Source organism: Mya arenaria, chromosome 6 (genome assembly GCF_026914265.1).
Source record: "Mya arenaria isolate MELC-2E11 chromosome 6, ASM2691426v1".
Taxonomy (NCBI): Eukaryota; Metazoa; Mollusca; class Bivalvia; order Myida; family Myidae; genus Mya; species Mya arenaria.
The window spans coordinates 24,333,436-24,358,313 of record NC_069127.1 but is presented as its reverse complement, the minus strand read 5'-3'; the positions used below and the strand labels follow the sequence as shown (position 1 = coordinate 24,358,313).

Genomic DNA, 24,878 nt, shown 5'->3' with positions numbered 1-24,878 from the left:
CTCAAAATTTATGATTGTTATACATGTGTATGTATTGATTTTGAATAAGAGTGTCACTTTAAACCTAAAAGAAACGATAAAAAAATACGATATTAAGCCATACGTTCTTTATTGAAACATTGCTCAGAAACGAGTTTATTATCATACATTACAGAACTGTTCATTTGTATACGAATGGCTATGATTCATTTACAGCTATATATTTATACCACAAGCGACCTTCTAGAACAAACCAATACCCAACACACGTATTAGTAAACGTCTTTTTTATTTTAGTGCTCATGCATATTACCTGTCATGTTCCGTCAAAAACGGCAGTGTTTGAAAGCCGTCAGCGTAAGGCAAGTCCGATTTATACGTTACGTCGGGGAATAAATCGTGACTTGTGAATAACGCATAAAAGCTCGTGGTGGCGATCCATTGTCACATCAGGGGAGTAACGTAACAGCAGCAATGATGGTGTTTAAAGTTCCTAGGATTTGTAGATGTGTGTTCCTCTTTGCATTGTTGGCAAAATGTATGTATTTTTACCGTGTTTATAAACTATAACTCACATAATGCATGTATTACGAAAAATGGATTTTTCGATATGTATATCATTTTAAGATTGTGTGGGATTTTTTTTACAATACATTTCATAATATTATTCTTTAGGCATAACATTTCTTGAACAGGTTTTAATCTCCCATAACAGGATTAAGCTTAGTTTTCTATTTATGTTAAAGTATAAAAGTCTTATATTGAAGAGTTGAAAAGAAAGTATTTTCATGATAATCCGAATAAACTATTTTTATATTGTGAAATAATTTTTTTAGCGATGTATCTTGACGAAATGAGTTAAGAGATTCAAGCTTGTTATGTTAAGACATTTTCGAAGAACTTGATCTTAATTTTAATTGATTTGTAAGCGGTTTATTTCCCTGTCTTTTCGCGTGAGGGTAATGCCTTACATTTCGCTGATGTTGTTCATAGACACTCTTTTTTAAAGCTGCACTCTCACAGATTTACCATTTTTACAACCTTTTTATTTTTTGTCTTGGAAAGAGCAAACTTTTGCGTAAACATCATCAAACAAATGATATAAGATTGCTGACAAAAATCAGATCGTAGTTTTTCATATTTCTGTTCGAACATTAATGTTTTATGGCCTAAACCGTTGCTAACGATTTAAGAAAAATGCATAAAACATCAATTTTGGAACTTAAATATAAAAATCTGCAATCCAAAAATTGGCTCGTTCCAAGACAAAAAATAAAAAAGTTATCAAAACGTTCAATCTGTGAGAGTGCAGCTTTAAGACATTTTCGAAAATTTGACCCTTAATTGTAATTAATTTGTAAAAGGTTTGTGTCCCGGTCTTTATGCGTGAACATTATGTCTGAACCGTCACTGATGTTATTCATAGATACTCTTTCTTTTAAAGACAACCCCAATATACATTTAGCTGTCAAAAAATCATAGGCTTTAGCGTTTTCAAAAATTTCAGAAGTTAAATGAATCAAAGATAAGTTTCGCTGAACTTTATCAAGTAGGACCGCCGATACAAGACATAACCTTGATGTTAAATTAAATACTCAAAATAAGTTTGCGTCGTTTTAAAGGACATTGGTTGCTGTTTTCCAATATAGCATGAACTGCTTACCAAAACTATACAGTATGATTAAGTTCAATGTCATTTTTGCTTGAATTATTCAATTAATTATGAAGCCATACCCGTGAGATTACATTCAATGACCTCATACGACATGCATGCTACGGCCATATCGCCCATTCTTAAACATTCAGATTTTAATTCATGTCATCTTACAATAACTTAGAATAAAACATGTATTTGCTCAGCATGAAATTGCAAATAGGATATCATTAAGATCTAGGCTTAATTATTAAGAATTTCAACTTTAGCGGGTGTCTAAAGGCCCGCCTACTGGCAATCATCCGATACACATTCCCTGTGTAAGTTTTTGCGATGACGATGTGTCAGCCAATGAGATTGTATTCTTAGTCAGTTAAATGACCTGAAGTAATATCTAAATAATTAAGAAGGGCTCGCTCGCTACGTTCACTCCGCCCATTCTTAATCATTAAGATTTTACTTCATGCCATCTAACTTTTACATTAAAGAATAGTAATCTGTTCATCAGAATAGAATTATATGTGGTTTTTATTTTATCTACTGTTACAATTCGGGCATTGTTTTATTCTAGAAGTTAACATGATTGTAACTTCCTTAATTTTCCATCATAAATATGCAAACTAAGGTGATAAATGTGATGGTTTTCATCCCTGGAGACAGCTGGAAAAATATATTAAACTGTTGGCTGCTGCAGATGCTTTAATCTGCGCCAAATTAAACTAAAACTTGACAGCCGCATTAAAAAATTAAGGAGTTGCTCTGTTAAACGAGATATTGTTTATCCCAAGGCTTATTTACATAGTTTATAAATGTCAACTTAAATGTACTCGGTCATGTTTTTGGACCCAAAACTATTTTTCCCGGTAATACATTTGAAAACACAATTTTCATCAGTATTTACTAGGACAAAGTGATTACATAGAAATACAGTTCAAGTATCAAAAAAAGTATTTTGGTTTTATAGGGTTGCGATGGTGTGGATGTTTTGACCACATAACAATACATAGATAACATCATGTCAACCAATCACGCACCAACAAAGCTTTTAATGAAGTGAACAGTGTGGTCTTCAAAGACGTTTTTTGAGCAAATATCAGAATTTGCTGAAGGGTCCGAGCTTTTGGTTCCTTATCTTAACGTCCTAATGATTTGCCACACTGTATTTCGTCATACAATTATTTATTTTTTTAAAAACATGAGCGATTACCTTTAGTCGTTGTCTGTAAAACCAAAGCTGACATAATGCCAAACACGCAAGGGCAATCATCCATTTAGATTAGTTTTCGGAACAACCGCTTGTTAATGTGTTTTTGTGTATTTTACCTTTATTTGCTAAAATGAGTCAGTAAAATAAGTAATAGTTAGATGACATGAAGTAGCATATTAATAATTACAAATGGGCGGGTTGAGCTTAGCGAGATAGCGCTTTGTATCATTAAAATAATATTTCAAGTCATCTGACTGTCTTCGAGTACAGCCTTATTGGTTGACACATTGTAAACCCAAAATCTAACGCAGGCAGAGTTGAAATTCTTGATGATTAAATCTAGTACTTAATTATTGCCTATCTGCAGTTTCATTGGCTGAAAATGTAGGTTGTATTCTAAGATGAAATAAGCGTCGAACGTAACACCTCAAATGTATTCTGAAAGAAACGCAGAACTATCGTATTTCACTCGCTGAATGGTATTCTAACTGTTATTCATTTCTGAATATAAAAGCTTCCGAGGACTCGATTTATTAAAAATAAAATGTATATACAATGACTTACACGTATCAAAATGGAAAAAAAATGATTACCAGTAGGCAAAAACGTTTCTCTAAAATGATATTGCGAACAATTGATTACAGTTTTTGCGAGGGTTGGTCTAGAGTTGACTTTAGTCATGAGTTATGTGATAATGCTAGAAAGAGAGTCAGTCAATGTGTATGTTTATAGAACAGCCCACCAATGTGTCTTTTTAAAGAACCCTTAATCAACATGTCTTTTTAGTTTTTATAGAACCGTCAAACAATTTGAATATTTATCTTCTTCAGGTCAAGGTCAGTGGGGGATGGACGGGCTTATGGCACCCATGATGCTTGGAATGATGGGAGGCGGGAACATGTTTGGGAACTTCGGCGGGGGAGGCGGTGGCCAATCCCAGGGCGGGGACTTGTTTGGGAACTTCGGCGGTGGTGGAGGCGCGGCACCTGCTGTTGACCCGGCACCGCAGACACCTGACGTAAACAGCGCAGTCCATTACATCATTGGCACAGAATCAATGCCTGATGAAGGTCTCAAGCAGCTTGTTGCTCAGAAAGGATGGCCACCAAAGGACGCTACTGTCATGATCGAATATGTACCGCATTTCCAAAGAATCGCAAGAGCCACCTTTGCCCCCCATCTCGCCAAGATAGCGCTGGAAACAGTCAAACAAGCTGCACCCAGTGGCGCAAACGCCACCTTAGCGGAACAGCTGAAATCTCAAGGCAAACCTACGTCTGTGGCTAGCGCCGTTAAAGAAATGAAGCAGTTAACCAATGAACTTAACAACTTGGTGTTTCAGAAAGCCGTGGAGTGGGCCGATCAATACTTGACGCCACAGGCTACCGGGCAACAATCGCAGTCCAACAACGGAGGGATGAATATGGCGTTCCCTTTCTTGATGGACGGATTTGGGTTCGGCTTTTAGGCATGTACGGAGTTGAAGGTGCACTGGAAAAAAACTAAGAGGAGCCGGTTTGATGTAATGAGTGACAGAAACGTGGCGTATTCGCTATACATGAGGATACATGTATTATGTTCGGATGTTTTTATACTAGCGGTGATAAGTAACTGTGCATGCAAATGCATGTCGTTTTGTTTTCAATTAATCCAGAAATAGAACCTGTTAAATTCATACGTCTCGTGGTGTGCACGCGGAAGTGCCTCTCTGGATCATTGTTGCGTTGATGTGTTTAATAACTGCAGTGAACACCATGTTTTCACTTGACAACTCATTATTTAAACCTCTTTTCTCACAGATGGACCATTTTGTCATTTTTTTGTATTTTTTTGTCTGAGAATGAGCCAAAATTGCGTAAATATCTTGAAACCAATGATACAAGACTGCTGACAAAATATCAGATCGCAGTTTTTCATATTTACGTTCGAAAAATAATGTTTTATAGCTAAAAGCGTTACTAACCCTTTAAGAAAAAAAAAGATTTTCGGCAGTTTTCCAAGCAATTGAGATCTATGCTCTATGGTGAGTTATCTTATATGACTGAATATAAGACAAGTATGCCAAAATGAGCTTGTTCTGAAACGAAAACTAAAAAAGGTCAAAACTGTCAATTTGTGAGAGTGCAGATTTAAGACTTGTTTTATTATCATGCACATTTACTTATTTCCTCTAGATCTTTATGTCTTAGTTGACTGCTGGCTGCATATTGCCTGTCATTGCTTGATTAACGTTGTCATTTCAATAGCCATTACTTCTACTACAAAACTACTTGGCGGTGATGAAAATGACAAATGATGTATTGTACCGGAACAATGATTTTGGTTAATCGTGTGTTCATTATGTTACCACAGCTTCAAATTAGCATTGATAAATTTCAACCCAGTGAATAAATGTCTATTATATGATTGTGAATCTGACTAATTTCGCAATAAAAATGAATTATCTTAAAACATAATCAAAAACGAATGAAGGCTTTCTTGTTCTAGGCATTTAACCAGACCCCAGATGCTCCAAAAATCGGCAAATACAGTATTTCTCAAAAACAAGCCTAGAATTGTCAATGCGAGCTAGTTGAAGGCAGATAATACATCCTTTTACACGATTAAAAGACTAATTTAACCCCTTTAAAATAACGCATAATGGTTTCCCAGTTTATATTGTGCAAATTTAGTATGTGAAAGTCGCATGATAAGTACAGAGATACATATACCGACGTTATTTTTAAATTGGCTGGGATTTATGTGGTAGACAAACACAGTAATTTTCGAATTTTGAAAAATGTGCAAATACTGATCAAGGTGCATGTTTCTCAAGCGGTGTGATACATCAGTAAGTAAGATTCGATGCGTTTTCCTCAATGATATCAATTTGAAGTAAGTTTTTGACATTTATTTTTTATTCTTGCGATTGTATCATTTGGTGTCTAGTCCCTTTAACATTAATTACTCAGATAAGTGAAGTTAATAATACTAAACTTTCAGCGTAACGCCCTCAGCTCAGTCAATATATTTTGAGGTTGGGCGAGGATGAAACCAGCAATTCATGTATAGCCACCATATGAGAAACAAGTGAAATATAAAGACACCAAAATATAATAAAACCAAAAAAAAACTCATACGGCCAGTTCGGTGTTTAATGAATAATTGAGGTCGCGTCATGTGTCAAACTAATGTATACATTCGTAAATCGGCAAGAACGCGTCAATTAATTACGTCTGTGTATTGGACGTGTACATGTCAAGTCAGTGTCAAAACCTGGACATAAAACCTTCAAACATGAAAATTATCTTCTTTTTGCGTAACTCAACGTCGTAATACTTTCATGCGACAAACAATGCTTCCATTCATATTTCTTTGTTAATTCAGGAAGTGAAGGAATCCAAAATGAGTATGCTTATTTAGAGTGTTTGAACAATCACATATTCAAAAATCTAAGCACGAGTCCGTCTAATGGGTAAAGCCCACATTCAATATAATTCTTATTCTTATCCTTAGCAATGCCTCAGTTATCACATTCATTTGATTGGCCATCTGTTTTTATAGGCCAATCAAAACACTCAGATTCTTATCTTAAATTTAAGTTAAATCTTAGTCGGTGATTGAAAACATACATACGGGGGCGGTAATCAATATAGTCCGTATCATTGTCCTTGGACATGCTTCAGTGATTCCATTCAGTCGATTGGCCAATTAATAGCACACTCCAATTACAACTCTCAGATTCTACTCTCAAAGGCCTAGTTTAAGGAATGTTTGGCTTGATAATCCCCTGCTGTGCATCTCCTGCTGTAGCGAGGTTCTTCATTGATAGTAATGATCTCAGAAGATAACATCAGCATATTTGAATCATATCTGTAAAGAAAGGAATGGAACATAAAAAGTATATTTTTTTATAAAAAAGGTATGCGACTATTCGACCATCATAATATTTAAACATAACTAACTAGTAACAAATCATTCAGAAGACTACACAGGTGACAGCATGACATAATTACTCTTTCTAAGTAAAATGTTTATTACATAGTAATAAAATACACCGAGCAGTATAAATATCATAATCTATATTGATGATAATTTATATATGTTCATTCATAAGACTATTACATACAGTAGTTATACCTGGTAATGTATAGATTCCGCATTATAGATTATGACTGTCAGATAGTAAAACAGACTAATATATTATTTGTGTTAATTTTCAAAACAAATGTTTAAGAATAGATGATAATTATTTGTTGTTAATAATACTCCAATAAGAATAGTAACCGCAGTCTTTTCTGAACCATCTACCCCACCCACCAGAACTAACTGTCCAGGTAAACAGTCAAGCGATTTATAACTCATGACATTCAAATAATATCACAATAATGTAATATAAACTCATTAAAATGACAAATCTAATCAAAATTAATAAATTATAACAAACCTGGAATGATAATTAGTCCGTATTTATCGCTGTTAGTATACTTCGTTATAACCCGGAAATAAACCGGAAGTCATCCGGCCGCAAAGGATTATGGTCTATTGGAAAGTCGAGAATGGAAGATACATGTACTTTTAATCTTTCTCATGCCACCAGTTGCATTTAAATATTCAGGAAAATGGTATTCAAAGAAACATGGGGATAAGCACAAAGCAGAGAAAACACTTCCGATCTATCTAGACAACTGGTTGTTAGCCAATTTGAAGATCGTGAATTGTAACATAATCATGAACATGAGCAGCTCGCTTTTTTCAAAAAAAAGGCGAAATCGCGTCATCGTTAATAATAGATAGATAGATAGATAGATAGATAGATAGATAGATAGATACATCGATTGACTCACGAACTTCACTCAGTTCTGCATATTATGATCTTCAAAAAATCCTATGAACATTCACTTATTATAAAATTGCCGCGTTACGTCTTCATGAAATGACGATTTGTTCATACTCAGAAAATAAGTACCGTTTACTGTCATTTTGTTGCAAATGACGTTTAGAAATAATGCAAACACCTGTTGTAACCAGATTAACAACACATTTTAATAGGCGCTTACCACCTCAGCCTTGGGAAACCAAAAAATGTCTATTTTTAGACCTTTTTGTACTTTTGGAATCTTTATAGACTCAACTAATGTATTTCCATCGGCCTCCGTATGAGAGGCAAAAGGTTAAGAATTCAGTTTCCATTGCCTCTGATGTCCTGACAATTTTTTTTTCATATCGTAGTCGATAACTTGAACGGTTTTGTTATGCAATTTGTTTATTGTGCGGGCATCAGCTCTTATTATTAATGCGGCCATTGAAAATTCTAAAGCACACGCGCATCTTTTCTGCCCATGTGATATTACTTTCCCAGTCAACATTGCCGGGCAATATTAAAAAATATTGACCGCTCGGGTATAGGGAATTTAACATAGAGAATATAAGTGAGGTATAATAAAATACACTATCACACATTTTCTTTTCACCAAAACCACACTTCTTCAACATTATAAACATCAACATATAAGTGATGTTCAATATTCAAGTCATTTCAATTGAGGTTTGTCTCATCTCCTAAACACATCTTCAATGCTTTGCGTCATTAAAATCAGTCTTAACACCAGCTATACCATCACCCCTGTCTCTCAGCACTTTCAGTGCTTTGGTTACCAAATTATAACAAAAAATAACTACATCTTCGAAACCCAATGAGCCTCGGGAAATTGATATGAAATGGAGTTTTTGTTATCAATGTGGCGTATATGGCAGTGAAAAAGTAAAATCAGGCGTTTAAACACGAAATGACGTCATGCTATCACTTAATGACGTCATGCTATCACTTAATGACGAGACACATGTCATATTACCTCGTTTCCACTATTTTAATAACATTTTTGTTGATGATGCAGTATACGTCATAATGATAATGATCTTTAACCGTATATTTCACGATGGTTTATTGGTTTACTTTCAGTCGGGTATCTACATATATAACCTGGTAGACAGGTACAGCAGCGGCTACTGTATGTGCTTGGGGGCGGCGCTAGATCCCTATATTTCACGATGGTTCATTGGTTTTCTTTCAGTCGGGTATCTACATATATAACCTGGTAGACTGGTACAGCAGCGGCTACTGTATGTGCTTGGGGGCGGCGCTAGATCCCTATATTTCACGATAGTTCATTGGTTTTCTTTCAGTCGGGTATCTACATATATAACCTGGTAGACTGGTACAGCAGCGGCTACTGTATGTGCTTGTGAGCGGCGCTAGAACCCTATATTTCACGATGGTTTATTGGTTTTCTTTCAGTCGGGTATCTACATATATAACCTGGTAGACTGGTACAGCAGCGGCTACTGTATGTGCTTGGGGGCGGCGCTAGATCCCTATATTTCACGATAGTTCATTGGTTTTCTTTCAGTCGGGTATCTACATATATAACCTGGTAGACTGGTACAGCAGCGGCTACTGTATGTGCTTGGGGGCGACCCTAGAACCCTATATTTCACGATGGTTCATTGGTTTTCTTTCAGTCGGGTATCTACATATATAACCTGGTAGACTGGTACAGCAGCGGCTACTGTATGTGCTTGGGGGCGGCGCTAGAACCCTACATTTCAAGATGGTTTATTGGTTTTCTTTCAGTCGGGTATCTACATATATAACCTGGTAGACAGGTACAGCAGCGGCTACTGTATGTGCTTGGGGGCGGCGCTAGAACCCTATATTTCACGATGGTTCATTGGTTTTCTTTTAGTCGGGTATCTACATATATAACCTGGTAGACTGGTACAGCAGCGTCTACTGTATGTGCTTGGGGGCGGCGCTAGAACCCTATATTTCACGATGGTTTATTGGTTTTCTTTTAGTCGGGTATCTACATTTATAACCTGGTAGACTGGTACAGCAGCGGCTACTGTATGTGCTTGGGGGCGGCGCTAGAACCGTATATTTCACGATGGTTCATTGGTTTTCTTTCAGTCGGGTAACTACATATATAACCTGGTAGACTGGTACAGCAGCGGCTACTGTATGTGCTTGGGGGCGGCGCTAGATCCCTATATTTCACGATGGTTTATTGGTTTTCTTTCAGTCGGGTATCTACATTTATAACCTGGTAGACTGGTACAGCAGCGGCTACTGTATGTGCTTGGGGGCGGCGCTAGAACCCTATATTTCACGATGGTTTATTGGTTTTCTTTCAGTCGGGTATTTACATATATAACCTGGTAGACTGGTACAGCAGCGGCTACTGTATGTGCTTGGGGGCGACCCTAGAACCCTATATTTCACGATGGTTAATTGTTTTTCTTTCAGTCGGGTATATACATATATAACCTGGTAGACAGGTACAGCAGCGGCTATTGTATGTGCTTGGGGGCGGCGCTAGATCCCTATATTTCACGATGGTTTATTGGTTTTCTTTTAGTCGGGTATCTACATATATAACCTGGTAGACTGGTACAGCAGCGGCTACTGTATGTGCTTGGGGGCGGCGCTAGATCCCTATATTTCACGATGGTTCATTGGTTTTCTTTTAGTCGGGTATCTACATTTATAACCTGGTAGACTGGTACAGCAGCGGCTACTGTATGTGCTTGGGGGCGGCGCTAGATCCCTATATTTAACGATGGTTCATTGGTTTTCTTTTAGTCGGGTATCTACATATATAACGTGGTAGACTGGTACAGCAGCGGCTGCTGTATGTGCTTGGGGGCGGCGCTAGAACCCTATATTTCACGATGGTTCATTGGTTTTCTTTCAGTTGGGTATGTACATATATAACCTGGTAGACTGGTACAGCAGCGGCTACTGTATGTGCTTGGGGGCGGCGCTAGAACCCTATATTTCACGATGGTTTATTGGTTTTCTTTCAGTCGGGTATCTACATATATAACCAGGTAGACTGGTACAGCAGCGGCTACTGTATGTGCTTGGGGGCGGCGCTAGATCCCTATATTTCACGATGGTTTTTTGGTTTTCTTTCAGTCGGGTATCTACATATATAACCTGGTAGACTGGTACAGCAGCGGCTACTGTATGTGCTTGGGGGCGGCGCTAGAACCCTATATTTCACGATGGTTTATTGGTTTTCTTTCAGTCGGGTATCTACATTTATAACCTGGTAGACTGGTACAGCAGCGGCTACTGTATGTGCTTGGGGGCGGCGCTAGATCCCTATATTTCAAGATGGTTTATTGGTTTTCTTTCAGTCGGGTATCTACATTTATAACCTGGTAGACTGGTACAGCAGCGGCTACTGTATGTGCTTGGGGCGGCGCTAGAACCCTACATTTCAAGATGGTTTATTGGTTTTCTTTCAGTCGGGTATCTACATATATAACCTGGTAGACTAGTACAGCAGCGGCTACTGTATGTGCTTGGAGCGGCGCTAGAACCCTATATTTCACGATGGTTCATTGGTTTTCTTTCAGTCGGGTATCTACATATATAACCTGGTAGACTGGTACAGCAGCGGCTACTGTATGTGCTTGTGGGCGGCGCTAGAACCTTATATTTCACGATGGTTTATTGGTTTTCTTTCAGTCGGGTATTTACATATATAACCTGGTAGACTGGTACAGCAGCGGCTACTGTATGTGCTTGGGGGCGACCCTAGAACCCTATATTTCACGATGGTTAATTGGTTTTCTTTCAGTCGGGTATATACATATATAACCTGGTAGACAGGTACAGCAGCGGCTACTGTATGTGCTTGGGGGCGGCGCTAGATCCCTATATTTCACGATGGTTTATTGGTTTTCTTTCAGTCGGGTATCTACATATATAGCCTGGTAGACTGGTACAGCAGCGGCTACTGTATGTGCTTGGGGGCGGCGCTAGATCCCTATATTTCACGATGGTTCATTGGTTTTCTTTTAGTCGGGTATCTACATTTATAACCTGGTAGACTGGTACAGCAGCGGCTACTGTATGTGCTTGGGGGCGGCGCTAGATCCCTATATTTCACGATGGTTCATTGGTTTTCTTTTAGTCGGGTATCTACATATATAACCTGGTAGACTGGTACAGCAGCGGCTACTGTATGTGCTTGGGGGCGGCGCTAGAACCCTATATTTCACGATGGTTTATTGGTTTTCTTTTAGTCGGGTATCTACATATATAACCTGGTAGACTGGTACAGCAGCGTCTACTGTATGTGCTTGGGGGCGGCGCTGGAACCCTATATTTCACAATGGTTTATTGGTTTTCTTTCAGTCGGGTAACTACATATATAACCTGGTAGACTGGTACAGCAGCGGCTACTGTATGTGCTTGGGGGCGGCGCTAGATCCCTATATTTCACGATGGTTTATTGGTTTTCTTTCAGTCGGGTATCTACATATATAACCAGGTAGACTGGTACAGCAGCGGCTATTGTATGTGCTTGGGGGCGGCGCTAGATCCCTATATTTCACGATGGTTTTTTGGTTTTCTTTCAGTCGGGTATCTACATATATAACCTGGTAGACTGGTACAGCAGCGGCTACTGTATGTGCTTGGGGGCGGCGCTAGAACCCTATATTTCACGATGGTTTATTGGTTTTCTTTCAGTCGGGTATCTATATTTATAACCTGGTAGACTGGTACAGCAGCGGATACTGTATGTGCTTGGGGGCGGCGCTAGATCCCTATATTTCACGATGGTTTATTGGTTTTCTTTCAGACGGGTATCTACATTTATAACCTGGTAGACTGGTACAGCAGCGGCTACTGTATGTGCTTGGGGCGGCGCTAGAACCCTACATTTCAAGATGGTTTATTGGTTTTCTTTCAGTCGGGTATCTACATATATAACCTGGTAGACTAGTACAGCAGCGGCTACTGTATGTGCTTGGAGCGGCGCTAGAACCCTATATTTCACGATGGTTCATTGGTTTTCTTTCAGTCGGGTATATACATATATAACCTGGTAGACTGGTACAGCAGCGGCTACTGTATGTGCTTGGGGGCGGCGCTAGAACCCTATATTTCACGATGGTTTATTGGTTTTCTTTCAGTCGGGTATCTACATATATAACCTGGTAGACTGGTACAGCAGCGGCTACTGTATGTGCTTGGGGCGGCGCTAGAACCCTATATTTCACGATGGTTTATTGGTTTTATTTCAGTCGGGTATCTACATATATAACCTGGTAGACTGGTACAGCAGCGGCTACTGTATGTGCTTGGGGGCGGCGCTAGAACCCTATATTTCACGATGGTTTATTGGTTTTCTTTCAGTCGGGTATCTACATATATAACCTGGTAGACTGGTACAGCAGCGGCTACTGTATGTGCTTGGGGGCGGCGCTAGAACCCTATATTTCACGATGGTTTATTGGTTTTCTTTCAGTCGTGTATTTACATATATAACGTGGTAGACTGGTACAGCAGCGGCTACTGTATGTGCTTGGGGGCGGCGCTAGAACCCTATATTTCACGATGGTTTATTGGTTTTCTTTCAGTCGGGTATCTACATTTATAACCTGGTAGACTGGTACAGCAGCGGCTACTGTATGTGCTTGGGGGCGGCGCTAGAACCCTATATTTCACGATGGTTCATTGGTTTTCTTTCAGTCGGGTATCTACATTTATAACCAGGTAGACTGGTACAGCAGCGGCTACTGTATGTGCTTGGGGGCTGCGCTAGAACCCTATATTTCACGATGGTTTATTGGTTTTCTTTCAGTCGGGTATCTACATTTAAAACCAGGTAGACTGGTACAGCAGCGGCTATTGTATGTGCTTGGGGGCGGCGCTAGAACCCTATATTTCACGATGGTTCATTGGTTTTCTTTCAGTCGGGTATCTACATTTATAACCAGGTAGACTGGTACAGCAGCGGCTACTGTATGTGCTTGTGGGCGGCCCTAGAACCCTATATTTCACGATGGTTTATTGGTTTTCTTTCAGTCGGGTATCTACATATATAACCTGGTAGACTGGTACAGCAGCGGCTACTGTATGTGCTTGGGGGCGGCGCTAGAACCCTATATTTCACGATGGTTTATTGGTTTTCTTTCAGTCGGGTACCTACATTTATAACCAGGTAGACTGGTACAGCAGCGGCTACTGTATGTGCTTGGGGGCTGCGCTAGAACCCTATATTTCACGATGGTTTATTGGTTTTCTTTCAGTCGGGTATCTACATTTGTAACCTGGTAGACTGGTACAGCAGCGGCTACTGTATGTGCTTGGGGGCGGCGCTAGAACTGCTGGCTGTCGGCTGGTACTATGGTAGGTGTACTTAATACGTTAACTGTAATAATTATAATTCTTAGCATAAACATCCGAACCTGATAACTTATCACTATTTCTGCAATTGATAGGCTATGACCCTTTTTGCACCAGATAACTTTCCGCACCTAATATGCTACAGAGTATAACTCTATTCGTACCTGGTTGGCTTTGTCTGTTTCGGGACCTAAGCTTTTTCTCTTTCCGCACCTGACAGGTTTTAACTCTTTCCGCACCCGACAGGTTTTGACTCTTTCGCACCTTATAAAGGCTACAGTTATTTCCGCAACCGATAGGCTATCACTCTGTTCAGACCTTATAAAGGCTATGGGGGTTTTACGCACTTGATAGGCTAACACTCTTTCCAAACCTTATTGACTTTGACCATTCCGCACCTGTTAGATGTGTGCCTTTTTGTTCCGTCATGGTTAACTATAAGAACGCATTGGTCTTTAAGAAATTTCAATATGTTTTTGTAATATGTGTTGTCTTGTGACGATGAGTGTCTCTCGTTCCATGTCGGTTAATGCTTGTGACTTTAAAAAGCCAATGGTTATTATGTGGCTTCCAGTTCTCATCGTATTGTTAATGCTTGTGACCTTCAAAAGCTACTGAGTAATGGTTAATATGTGGGTGCCAGTTTTGATCCTTTTGTTGAAAACATAGGCCTCTCTCAAATTATATGCATACCTTGCATTCCATAACCAGAGCTAGGCTAGCTAAACAAGAATCTAAACGCAATGGATAGCTAAAATCAATAAATCTCCCTGCAGGTGCTGACCGGTTCAGCGAAGACATGAGGCTTATGTTTGGATACGGCGCACCGGTCCTGCTGCGGGTCTGCCGGTGTATCGTGGCGCCGCTCGTTCTCCTAGTCGTCTTCCTCATGATCGCCGTCGGCTACAAGGAAGTTACGTACGAGCACTATCGTTACCCGGCGTATGCCGTCGCCATAGGGAACCTGCTGGCCGTGGTTCCTGTCATGCCTATTCCAATCTGCTTCGTGTACGGATGGGTGACGGTGAAAGGGTCATTGTCGCAGGTGAGTGTTTACGTTATTCAGGATTACGTTATTGAAGATTACGTTAATCAAGGTTACGTTATTAAAGGTTACGTTATGAAAGGTTACGTTATGAAAGGTTACGTTATTGAAGGTGGCGTTATTAAAGGTTACGTTATTAAAGGTTACGTTATGAAAGGTTACGTTATTGAAGGTGACGTTTATGGTTAGGCACTTAATGGTATCGGCGGTACTTAGGGTTACATTGTATGTATTAACTGTTTATGTAATCAAACTTTCAGAGATTTGCTCAGCTAATGAAGCCATTGGACTGGCGTCCCAGTGACCAGAAATTATGGAAGTCGTACAAGCAGCGAGAGGTCCTGCCGTCCGAAGGTCTGTTAGACTACGCGCGCACATGTCTGGTTGGGCGGCGGCGGACGAAATGCCAGCTGACGGCCGTTTAGTTCCGACTCGGGCCCATTGACAAGTTTATATTGACACCGTTGACTTTACAGTAAATTGTTTCAAACGCGTTGTATTCGTGCTTGAACACAAAAGCGCCCGCAACACGTGAATTATGAGCTCTAGACTGTTTATTAGGAGGTTGGGTAAATCATCAAAATTACGTCGACAATACCATGACCTTTACCTTTTCATGTAAGGCGACTGCACGTGGGTGTTTTTAAAGCTGAAACAGTTTATCATTTTAAAGGTGGTCGCCTGAATAATAATGGAATGCAAATGCGTCTTTTCAGATGTATTTATCTTTACGCTTATTGTATCAGAAACTAAGGCAGTATTGCAGAGATTCTAAATAGTTTACATTCGTATTGCCGAAAATGGAATCTCACTGTTAACATGGATAAAACTAAGGTTATGGTGTTCAGGTAGGGTGGGAGATTGGGGATTAATGGTGATTTTTTTATAATAACAAGAAAGTGAGAATTGTTAGTTCTTTTAATTATCTAGGAGTTGTATTTACTAGTTCATTTATACAAGCTAAACAAATCTTCAGCTGGAAATGGGTTGAGGTCCCTCCACTCTTTAAATGCGCAATTCGTAGTATCAAAGTTCCAATCAATACAATGTTTAATCTTTTTTAACGCATGTGTATTATCAGTAATTTACTATGATTCTGAAGTTTAGGGTTATATGAATTCGGACGTTGTAGAAAGAGTCCGAAAATAGTTCTGTAAATGGGTGTTGAATGTGAAGCAGTCTACCAGTATTTTGGCTTTGTATGGAGAGTTGGGCAGGTTCCATTGTGTATTGCAAGACATTTTAGAATAGTAAATCTTTTTTTTTAAACGTCACTTAGTGAACCAAAATAATATAAATTGTAAATGCTACTTTATAGGATTAAAGTTTTAGTGTTGATAATCCTTCTTTTAAGAACATGGTATCAAACGCTAAGGGAGATTCTCCAAACATCTGGTATTCATGGTTATATCCTGGGTCTGTAAAAATGTCTGAACAATCCTCGTATCTCAGTCTTGTAGAAAATACAAAGTATAGAAATGTTTTATCTAAATCACGCTTCATCCCATAAATTGAATATAGAGTTAGGTCTACACATTAATGTTCCTAGGAATAAAAGAAAATGTACAATCTGTAAGTTAAATGGTATTGAGGACGAGTTTCATTTTGTCCTCTAATGCCCAGAATATGCAGACATTGGACGTCAAAATATTCCGAGATATTACTACACTCACACGAGTTTGATGAAACATATTGTGTGCATGTTTGCAAAGTAATAACCAAATTTCCAAAGGAAGTTAGCGATCTACTGTCATAAATCTTCAAATTCCGTGATTCTTTAATATCTATGTATCATGTGTTCCCTCTTTTCTCACTTCGCTTATAGATACGACTATGATACATGTTGTTTTGTTGATTGTATTGTAACCTATAGTCATCAAACTTAAACGTGTAGATTTTTTCTTAAGCCTGAGTCAGACTCCAGACTCAGAACAGCAACTCTGTAACTTCTTTACAGAAAAGCATTGATGGTGAAAACTGCTGAATTTATTACCACATGACTAATTCACTTTCATTTACACAGATTATCTAAAAAGAACGCAATATAAACAAATTTTAATGTCATTTCTGAATTTAACTTTGTCCTCAGATCTGTAACTGTCTGTAAACGTGGGCCCAGTGCTCATGTCATATTGGGAGAAAATGATAACGTCTCTCTAATTGTCTCCAACCCCACGACCTCAGAGGTGGGGAACCACCTATTTTCTGCACTGAGGCTTAGAAATTACAAACACACTTATAACATTTTTATTTTTTTAATTACTGCTTCTTATTTCACAATTGAAAAAACAACAACAATAAGTTATTATTTTTGATTTGACAATAAAGACAAACATTTAAAATATGTGATGCTACTTTAATTTAAATGACTTCTATAATGATGTTATATAAGAGTGAAATTATGGCATTTATTGGAACATTCACTTCGTAAGTATGAAATGAAACGCGTGGACTTTGAGGGCCGATTGTTCGGAACTAAAAGTTAACAACGTTGTTAACGTCATCATTGTTAACTTTTAAATCTGCATTAATCTGGAAGTTTCACAGAAACTATTATGATCCACAGTATTCCTAGCAGTATTTGAGATATCTGTTTTAACTTGTTGTATTAAAAAATATTTGCGCATCATCAAATTTTTGCTTTTAAAAGTAAAAAAAGATGTCGTTTATTACATTGTTAACTTTAACAAAGTTCAGAACAATCGGGTCAAAGTATACTAAGAAATGATTGCATTTATAATTCTTCAAGCTAATGAACAACAACATTATTATAAAGGTGCAGATGGTATTGTAAGTGCAAGATATTTGAAGGATACTCATATCATAACGCTAGATATATCAGCTGTTTCATTCATAACGTTAGATATATCTGCTGATTCACTCATAACGTTGAATATATCAGCGGATTCAATCTAACCGTTAGATATATCTGCTGATTCACTCATAACGTTGAATATATCAGCGGGTTTAATCTAACGGTTAGATATATCAGCTGATTCATTCATAACGTTGAATATATCAGCGGATTCAATCTAACCGTTAGATATATCAGCTGATTCATTCATAACGTTAGATATATCAGCTGATTCACTCATAACGTTAGATATATCAGCTGATTCACTCATAACGTTAGATATATCAGCTGATTCACTCATAAAGTTAGATATATCAGCTGATTCACTCATAACGTTAGATATATCAGCTGATTCATTCATAGCCTGTTTACACATGCTCCAAGTGTCATGACAAAAAATGATAAATATGATACAGTTGGACATTTTATTAACGAATGAATGGTTGATATGCTAAATGGTGTTTTAAATGACAAGTCTGACGTTTCAACAATCTGTATTTCTACACGTACACTTATTCCAAGCTTAACCAATAGTTATGCTCGGTAACTGATTGCAATCAAAATAAAACACATTTCGTTGAATTTTGACAAAAACCATCAGGCGAAGCTAATCTAACTGAACTCATTCTAAGAACAGTAGCAGCTAATTGTTTAAAACTTGTAAGTAAATTGATTAAAGTAAGCCAAATGTTTATTTGTTGGTCAATATTTATCCAATTCTTATTCGTATTCTTATTCTTATTTTTACCAACTTTAATGAATTCAACTCACCAACTTTAATGAACTCAACTCAACTCATCTAAGTTGATTAATACTGAGTGTTTGAATATCATGAAGTGATATCACCAAGTTAAGAATGTATTTATGTCACATGTTCTATTAACAAAAGTATACATACATCGGAACTCCTCGGCCATTTTCCATCGAAAATAAAACCTCAGCGCTTTACATTGTCAGATTTTTTTTAGATTTAACTAAGCTGCAAGTAGATCGCGTAGCAACTTCAATCTAGCAGTTAAACCTAAGGACATAACACTTAGGAATATCAATTATTTATGCAATGAAACACTTTACTGGGAATCCTTTCGAACTTAGAAATACGGGATATATATTTAAAACACTACATTAAATTAATGTTATTATTATAATTAATTTTACGAACTACTTCTACTGATGTACCGACATACATCCGAGGTTGTTTTCGATGGAAAATGGCCGAGGAGTTCCGATTTAGATATACATCAAAGACCATCCTTGCTGCCAACGATATACGTCAACGTTCGTATATCGCACCGACAGGTTAGGCCTATATCAATTAATTTCTATATCTAAACTTTTTAAATGTTGGCGGGAGTGAAATTTATTTTGTAGATCACTGTTTCAGCGTTGGAAAATGTGTTTTTAGATTAAACACGAACACGATCATAACACATCGACACCTTTGGTAAGAATACACGCCTTTCCCCGACAGTACCGGACCAATACGCATATATAGACGTCAGTTCAACATTTTTATTTGAGTCAATACAATTCAGGGGCGGTGGATAAAAGAGGGGGCGGGCGGTGATGAAAATCTAGCAATTAAGTTATTGTCACAATCATTCACAAACAATCAATTATTATTCAAGGATGGTCTTATGCACAAGCAATACGTTTCAATGTTAGAATGACAAAATCTTAAAATGACAACACGGTGAGTGGATGATATTTTGTTTCAAGTTCTAAGCGATAGGCCAGGGTCAATGTCGGAACTCAACGGCCGTCAGCTGGTAGTCCGTCCGCCGCCGCCCAACCAGACATGTGCGCGCGTAGTCTAATGGTCCTTCGGACGGCAGGACCTCTCGCTGCTCGTACGACTCCCATAATTTCCGGTCACTAGGACGCCAGCCCAATGGCTTCATGAGCTGAGCGAATCTCTGAAAGTTTGATTACATAAACATTTCATACATACTACGTCGCCCTACAGAAAAATAGATTTTTTTTTAAATCGATTCCATTAAGTTTTCGGCTATCCATGAAGGTTACTGAACGTAAACGTTACCTTAAATAACATAACCGTTAATAACGTTACCGTCTATAATGTAACCGTCAACACCGTAAGGGTCTATAACGTTACCGTCAATACTGCGACCGCAAATAACGTAACCGTCTTTAATGTTACCGTCAATACCGTAAGGGTCAAAAACGTTACCGTCAACAACGTTACCGTCAATAACGTAACCGTGAATGACGTAACCGGCAATACCGTTACCGTCAATAACATAATCCTCAATAACGTAATCCTCAATAACGTAAACACTCACCTGCGACAATGACCCTTTCACCGTCACCCATCCGTACACGAAGCAAATTGGAATAGGCATGACGGGAACCACGGCCAGCAGGTTCCCTATGGCGACGGCATACGCCGGGTAACGATAGTGCTCGTACGTAACTTCCTTGTAGCCGACGGCGATCATGAGGAAGACGACTAGGAGAACGAGCGGCGCCACGATACACCAGCAGACCCGCAGCAGGACCGGCGCTCCGTATCCAAACATAAGCCTCATGTCTTCGCTGAACCGGTCAGCACCTGCAGAGAGATTTCTTGATCATAACTATCTTTTGTTTTCGACAATACGATGAAAACTGGCAGCCACATATTAACCCTTGGCTTTTTAAAGTCACAAGCATTAACAAACATGGAACGAGAGACACTCATTGTTATATCACAACAAATATTACAAATACATTAAACTGTCTTCAACAATGCTTCCATATATTTAACCATGACAGAACAAAAGACAAAGACACATCTACTAAGTAGGTGCGTAAAGGTTCATAGCCGATCAGGTCAGGAAAGAGTCATTGGCAACCTTGCGCGGAAAGAATCATAGCCCTCATCAGGTACAGAAGGATTATAGTCCATCAGGTGCGGCAGGAGTCATAGTCTATCACATGCCGAACGAGTTATAGCCTACCAGGTGCCGAGAGAGTTATAGCATATTAGGAGCGGGAAGGGTCATAGCCTATCAGGTGTGAAAAAAGTCATAGCCTATCAGGCGCGGAAAGAGTCATAGCCTATCAGGTGCGGAAAGAGTCCTAGAGAGACATACCAAGTAGCATATCAGGTGCGGAAAGAGACATACCAAGTAGCATATCAGTTGCGGGAAGGGTAATAACCTTAAGGATGAGCGTAAATGCTTATCAACGTACAAAACATATTTTATGCTAAGAATTATATTACTGTAAATGTATTAAGTACACCTACCATAGTACCAGCCGACAGCCAGCAGTTCTAGCGCCGCCCCCAGGCACATACAGTAGCCGCTGCTGTACCAGTCTACCAGGTTATATATGTAGATACCCGACTGAAAGAAAACCAATGAACTATCGTGAAATATAGGGTTCTAGCGCCGCCCCCAAGCACATACAGTAGCCGCTGCTGTACCAGTCTACCAGGTTATATATGTAGATACCCGACTGAAAGAAAACCAATGAACTATCGTGAAATATAGGGTTCTAGCGCCGCACCCAAGCACATACAGTAGCCGCCGCTGTACCAGTCTACCAGGTTATATATGTAAATACCCGACTGAAAGCAAACCAATAAACCATCGTGAAATATAGGGTTCTAGCGCCGCCCCCAAGCACATACAGTAGCCGCCGCTGTACCAGTCTACCAGGTTATATATGTAGATACCCGACTGAAAGTAAACCAATAAACCATCGTGAAATATAGGGTTCTAGCGCCGCACCCAAGCACATACAGTAGCCGCTGCTGTACCAGTCTACCAGGTTATAAATGTAGATACCCGACTGAAAGAAAACCAATTAACCATCGTGAAATATAGGGTTCTAGCGCCGCCCCCAAGCACATACAGTAGCCGCTGCTGTACCAGTCTACCAGGTTATATATGTAAATAGTCGACTGAAAGAAAACCAATAAACCATCGTGAAATATAGGGTTCTAGGGCCGCCCACAAGCACATACATTAGTCGCTGCTGTACCAGTCTACCAGGTTATATATGCAAATACCCGACTGAAAGAAAACCAATTAACCATCGTGAAATATAGGGTTCTAGGGCCGCCCACAAGCACATACAGTAGTCGCTGCTGTACCTGTCTACCAGGTTATATATGTAGATACCCGACTGAAAGAAAACCAATGAACTATCGTGAAATATAGGGTTCTAGCGCCGCCCCCAAGCACATACAGTAGCCGCTGCTGTACCAGTCTACCAGGTTATAAATGTAGATACCTGACTGAAAGAAAACCAATAAACCATCGTGAAATATAGGGTTCTAGGGCCGCCCACAAGCACATACAGTAGCCGCTGCTGTACCAGTCTACCAGGTTATATATGTAAATACCCGACTGAAAGAAAACCAATAAACCATCGTGAAATATAGGGTTCTAGGGCCGCCCACAAGCACATACAGTAGCCGCTGCTGTACCAGTCTACCACGTTATATATGTAAATACCCGACTGAAAGAAAACCAATTAACCATCGTGAAATATAGGGTTCTAGGGCCGCCCCCAAGCACATACAGTAGCCGCTGCTGTACCAGTCTACCAGGTTATATATGTAAATAGTCGACTGAAAGAAAACCAATTAACCATCGTGAAATATAGGGTTCTAGCGCCGCCCCCAAGCACATACAGTAGCCGCTGCTGTACCAGTCTACCAGGTTATAAATGTAGATACCCGACTGAAAGAAAACCAATAAACCATCGTGAAATATAGGGTTCTAGGGCCGCCCACAAGCACATACAGTAGCCGCTGCTGTACCAGTCTACCAGGTTATATATGTAGATACCCGACTGAAAGAAAACCAATTAACCATCGTGAAATATAGGGTTCTAGGGCCGCCCACAAGCACATACAGTAGCCGCTGCTGTACCAGTCTACCAGGTTATATATGTAAATACCCGACTGAAAGAAAACCAATAAACCATCGTGAATTATAGGGTTCTAGGGCCGCCCCCAAGCACATACAGTAGCCGCCGCTGTACCAGTCTACCAGGTTATATATGTAAATACCCGACTGAAAGAAAACCAATAAACCATCGTGAAATATAGGGTTCTAGGGCCGCCCACAAGCACATACAGTAGCCGCTGCTGTACCAGTCTACCAGGTTATATATGTAAATACCCGACTGAAAGAAAACCAATTAACCATCGTGAAATATAGGGTTCTAGGGCCGCCCCCAAGCACATACAGTAGCCGCTGCTGTACCTGTCTACCAGGTTATAAATGTAAATACCCGACTGAAAGAAAACCAATTAACCATCGTGAAATATAGGGTTCTAGGGCCGCCCCCAAGCACATACAGTAGCCGCTGCTGTACCAGTCTACCACGTTATATATGTAAATACCCGACTGAAAGAAAACCAATTAACCATCGTGAAATATAGGGTTCTAGGGCCGCCCCCAAGCACATACAGTAGCCGCTGCTGTACCAGTCTACCAGGTTATATATGTAAATAGTCGACTGAAAGAAAACCAATTAACCATCGTGAAATATAGGGTTCTAGGGCCGCCCACAAGCACATACAGTAGCCGCTGCTGTACCAGTCTACCAGGTTATATATGTAAATAGTCGACTGAAAGAAAACCAATTAACCATCGTGAAATATAGGGTTCTAGGGCCGCCCCCAAGCACATACAGTAGCCGCTGCTGTCCCAGTCTACCAGGTTATATATGTAAATAGTCGACTGAAAGAAAACCAATTAACCATCGTGAAATATAGGGTTCTAGGGCCGCCCACAAGCACATACAGTAGTCGCTGCTGTACCTGTCTACCAGGTTATATATGTAGATACCCGACTGAAAGAAAACCAATTAACCATCGTGAAATATACGGTTCTAGGGCCGCCCACAAGCACATACAGTAGTCGCTGCTGTACCTGTCTACCAGGTTATATATGTAGATACCCGACTGAAAGAAAACCAATTAACCATCGTGAAATATAGGGTTCTAGGGCCGCCCACAAGCACATACAGTAGTCGCTGCTGTACCTGTCTAACAGGTTATATATGTAGATACCCGACTGAAAAAAACCCAATAAACCATCGTGAATTATAGGGTTCTAGGGCCGCCCACAAGCACATACAGTAGCCGCTGCTGTACCTGTCTACCAGGTTATAAATGTAGATACCCGACTGAAAGAAAACCAATAAACCATCGTGAAATAAAAGGGCTAAAGATCATTATCATTATGACGTCTACTGCATCATCGACAGAATTGTAATTAAAATAGTGGAAACGAGGTAATATGGCACGTGTTTCATCATTAAGTGTTGGTTGACCTCATTTCTTGCTTAAATGCCTGCTTTTACATTTTCACTGCTATACATGACACATTGATAACACAAACTCCCTGAACCATTCTGGAAAAAACGCAGTCTATACTTATTTCGCGAGGCTCATTGAGGTACGAAGACAATGTGCGTAGTTGTTCATTGTTAGATATGGTGATCAAAGCACTGAAAGTACTGAGAGACTGGGGTGATGGTATAGCTGATGTTAAGACTGATTTTAATGACGCAAAGCATTAAATATGTGATTAGGAGATATGGCTGACATCAATTGAAATGACTTGAATATTGAACATCACTTGTAATTTGCATACCTCCAAGAATAAAGGTGGTGGATGAAAGTAAAATAAATACCCTCGTTGTAAAGACGAGTCCAAGAAGGAACATGACCGTGCATAGAGCCGCTGTCACCAGAGTTTTCCTCTTCCTTAGCGTCCTTGGGAACGCGTCAACGATACCGCTGGCCAGGGTTTCGAACATACCGAACTGAAACATTGAAATAGAAATAGTGTACTCGGATGTTGCGTTGCAATTAGCGTTTTAGTGTGAAAATTTAATCGTAAAATTATCATATCACAAAACAGTTGCAAAACATCTTAAAATACACACACGCAAAAGTAATACGAAAAGGAAGAATATGGAGAGAAA

At 39.4% G+C, this 24,878-nt stretch overlaps 3 protein-coding genes across 4 annotated transcripts in view; 2 read left to right on the top strand and 1 right to left on the bottom strand.

Moving 5' to 3' along the window:
• The first annotated feature begins 309 nt into the window (after nucleotides 1–309).
• On the top strand, nucleotides 310–5,307 carry LOC128236942 (uncharacterized). Its single transcript, XM_052952081.1, has 2 exons — nucleotides 310–517; nucleotides 3,671–5,307. The coding sequence occupies exons 1-2, from the start codon at nucleotides 454–456 to the stop codon at nucleotides 4,306–4,308; spliced, it is 702 nt and encodes a 233-aa protein (XP_052808041.1). The 5' UTR covers nucleotides 310–453; the 3' UTR covers nucleotides 4,309–5,307.
• Nucleotides 5,308–13,569: 8,262 nt separating this feature from the next.
• LOC128237644 (sodium-dependent dopamine transporter-like) lies at nucleotides 13,570–15,495 on the top strand. The gene is made up of 4 exons (XM_052953235.1): nucleotides 13,570–13,596; nucleotides 13,929–14,028; nucleotides 14,802–15,070; nucleotides 15,331–15,495. The coding sequence occupies exons 1-4, from the start codon at nucleotides 13,570–13,572 to the stop codon at nucleotides 15,493–15,495; spliced, it is 561 nt and encodes a 186-aa protein (XP_052809195.1).
• Nucleotides 15,496–17,306: 1,811 nt separating this feature from the next.
• The window catches only part of LOC128237222 (sodium- and chloride-dependent GABA transporter 1-like), a 38,956-nt gene continuing 31,384 nt past the window's right edge, over nucleotides 17,307–24,878 (bottom strand). For both annotated transcript variants that reach the window (XM_052952566.1, XM_052952567.1), the window contains exons 10-13: nucleotides 24,585–24,716; nucleotides 21,175–21,274; nucleotides 20,228–20,496; nucleotides 17,307–19,840 (exon numbers count right to left, since the gene is read on the bottom strand). In XM_052952566.1, the coding sequence (XP_052808526.1) occupies nucleotides 19,664–19,840; nucleotides 20,228–20,496; nucleotides 21,175–21,274; nucleotides 24,585–24,716 (678 nt within the window). In that variant the 3' untranslated portion in view covers nucleotides 17,307–19,663. The remainder of the gene's footprint in view (nucleotides 19,841–20,227; nucleotides 20,497–21,174; nucleotides 21,275–24,584; nucleotides 24,717–24,878) is intronic.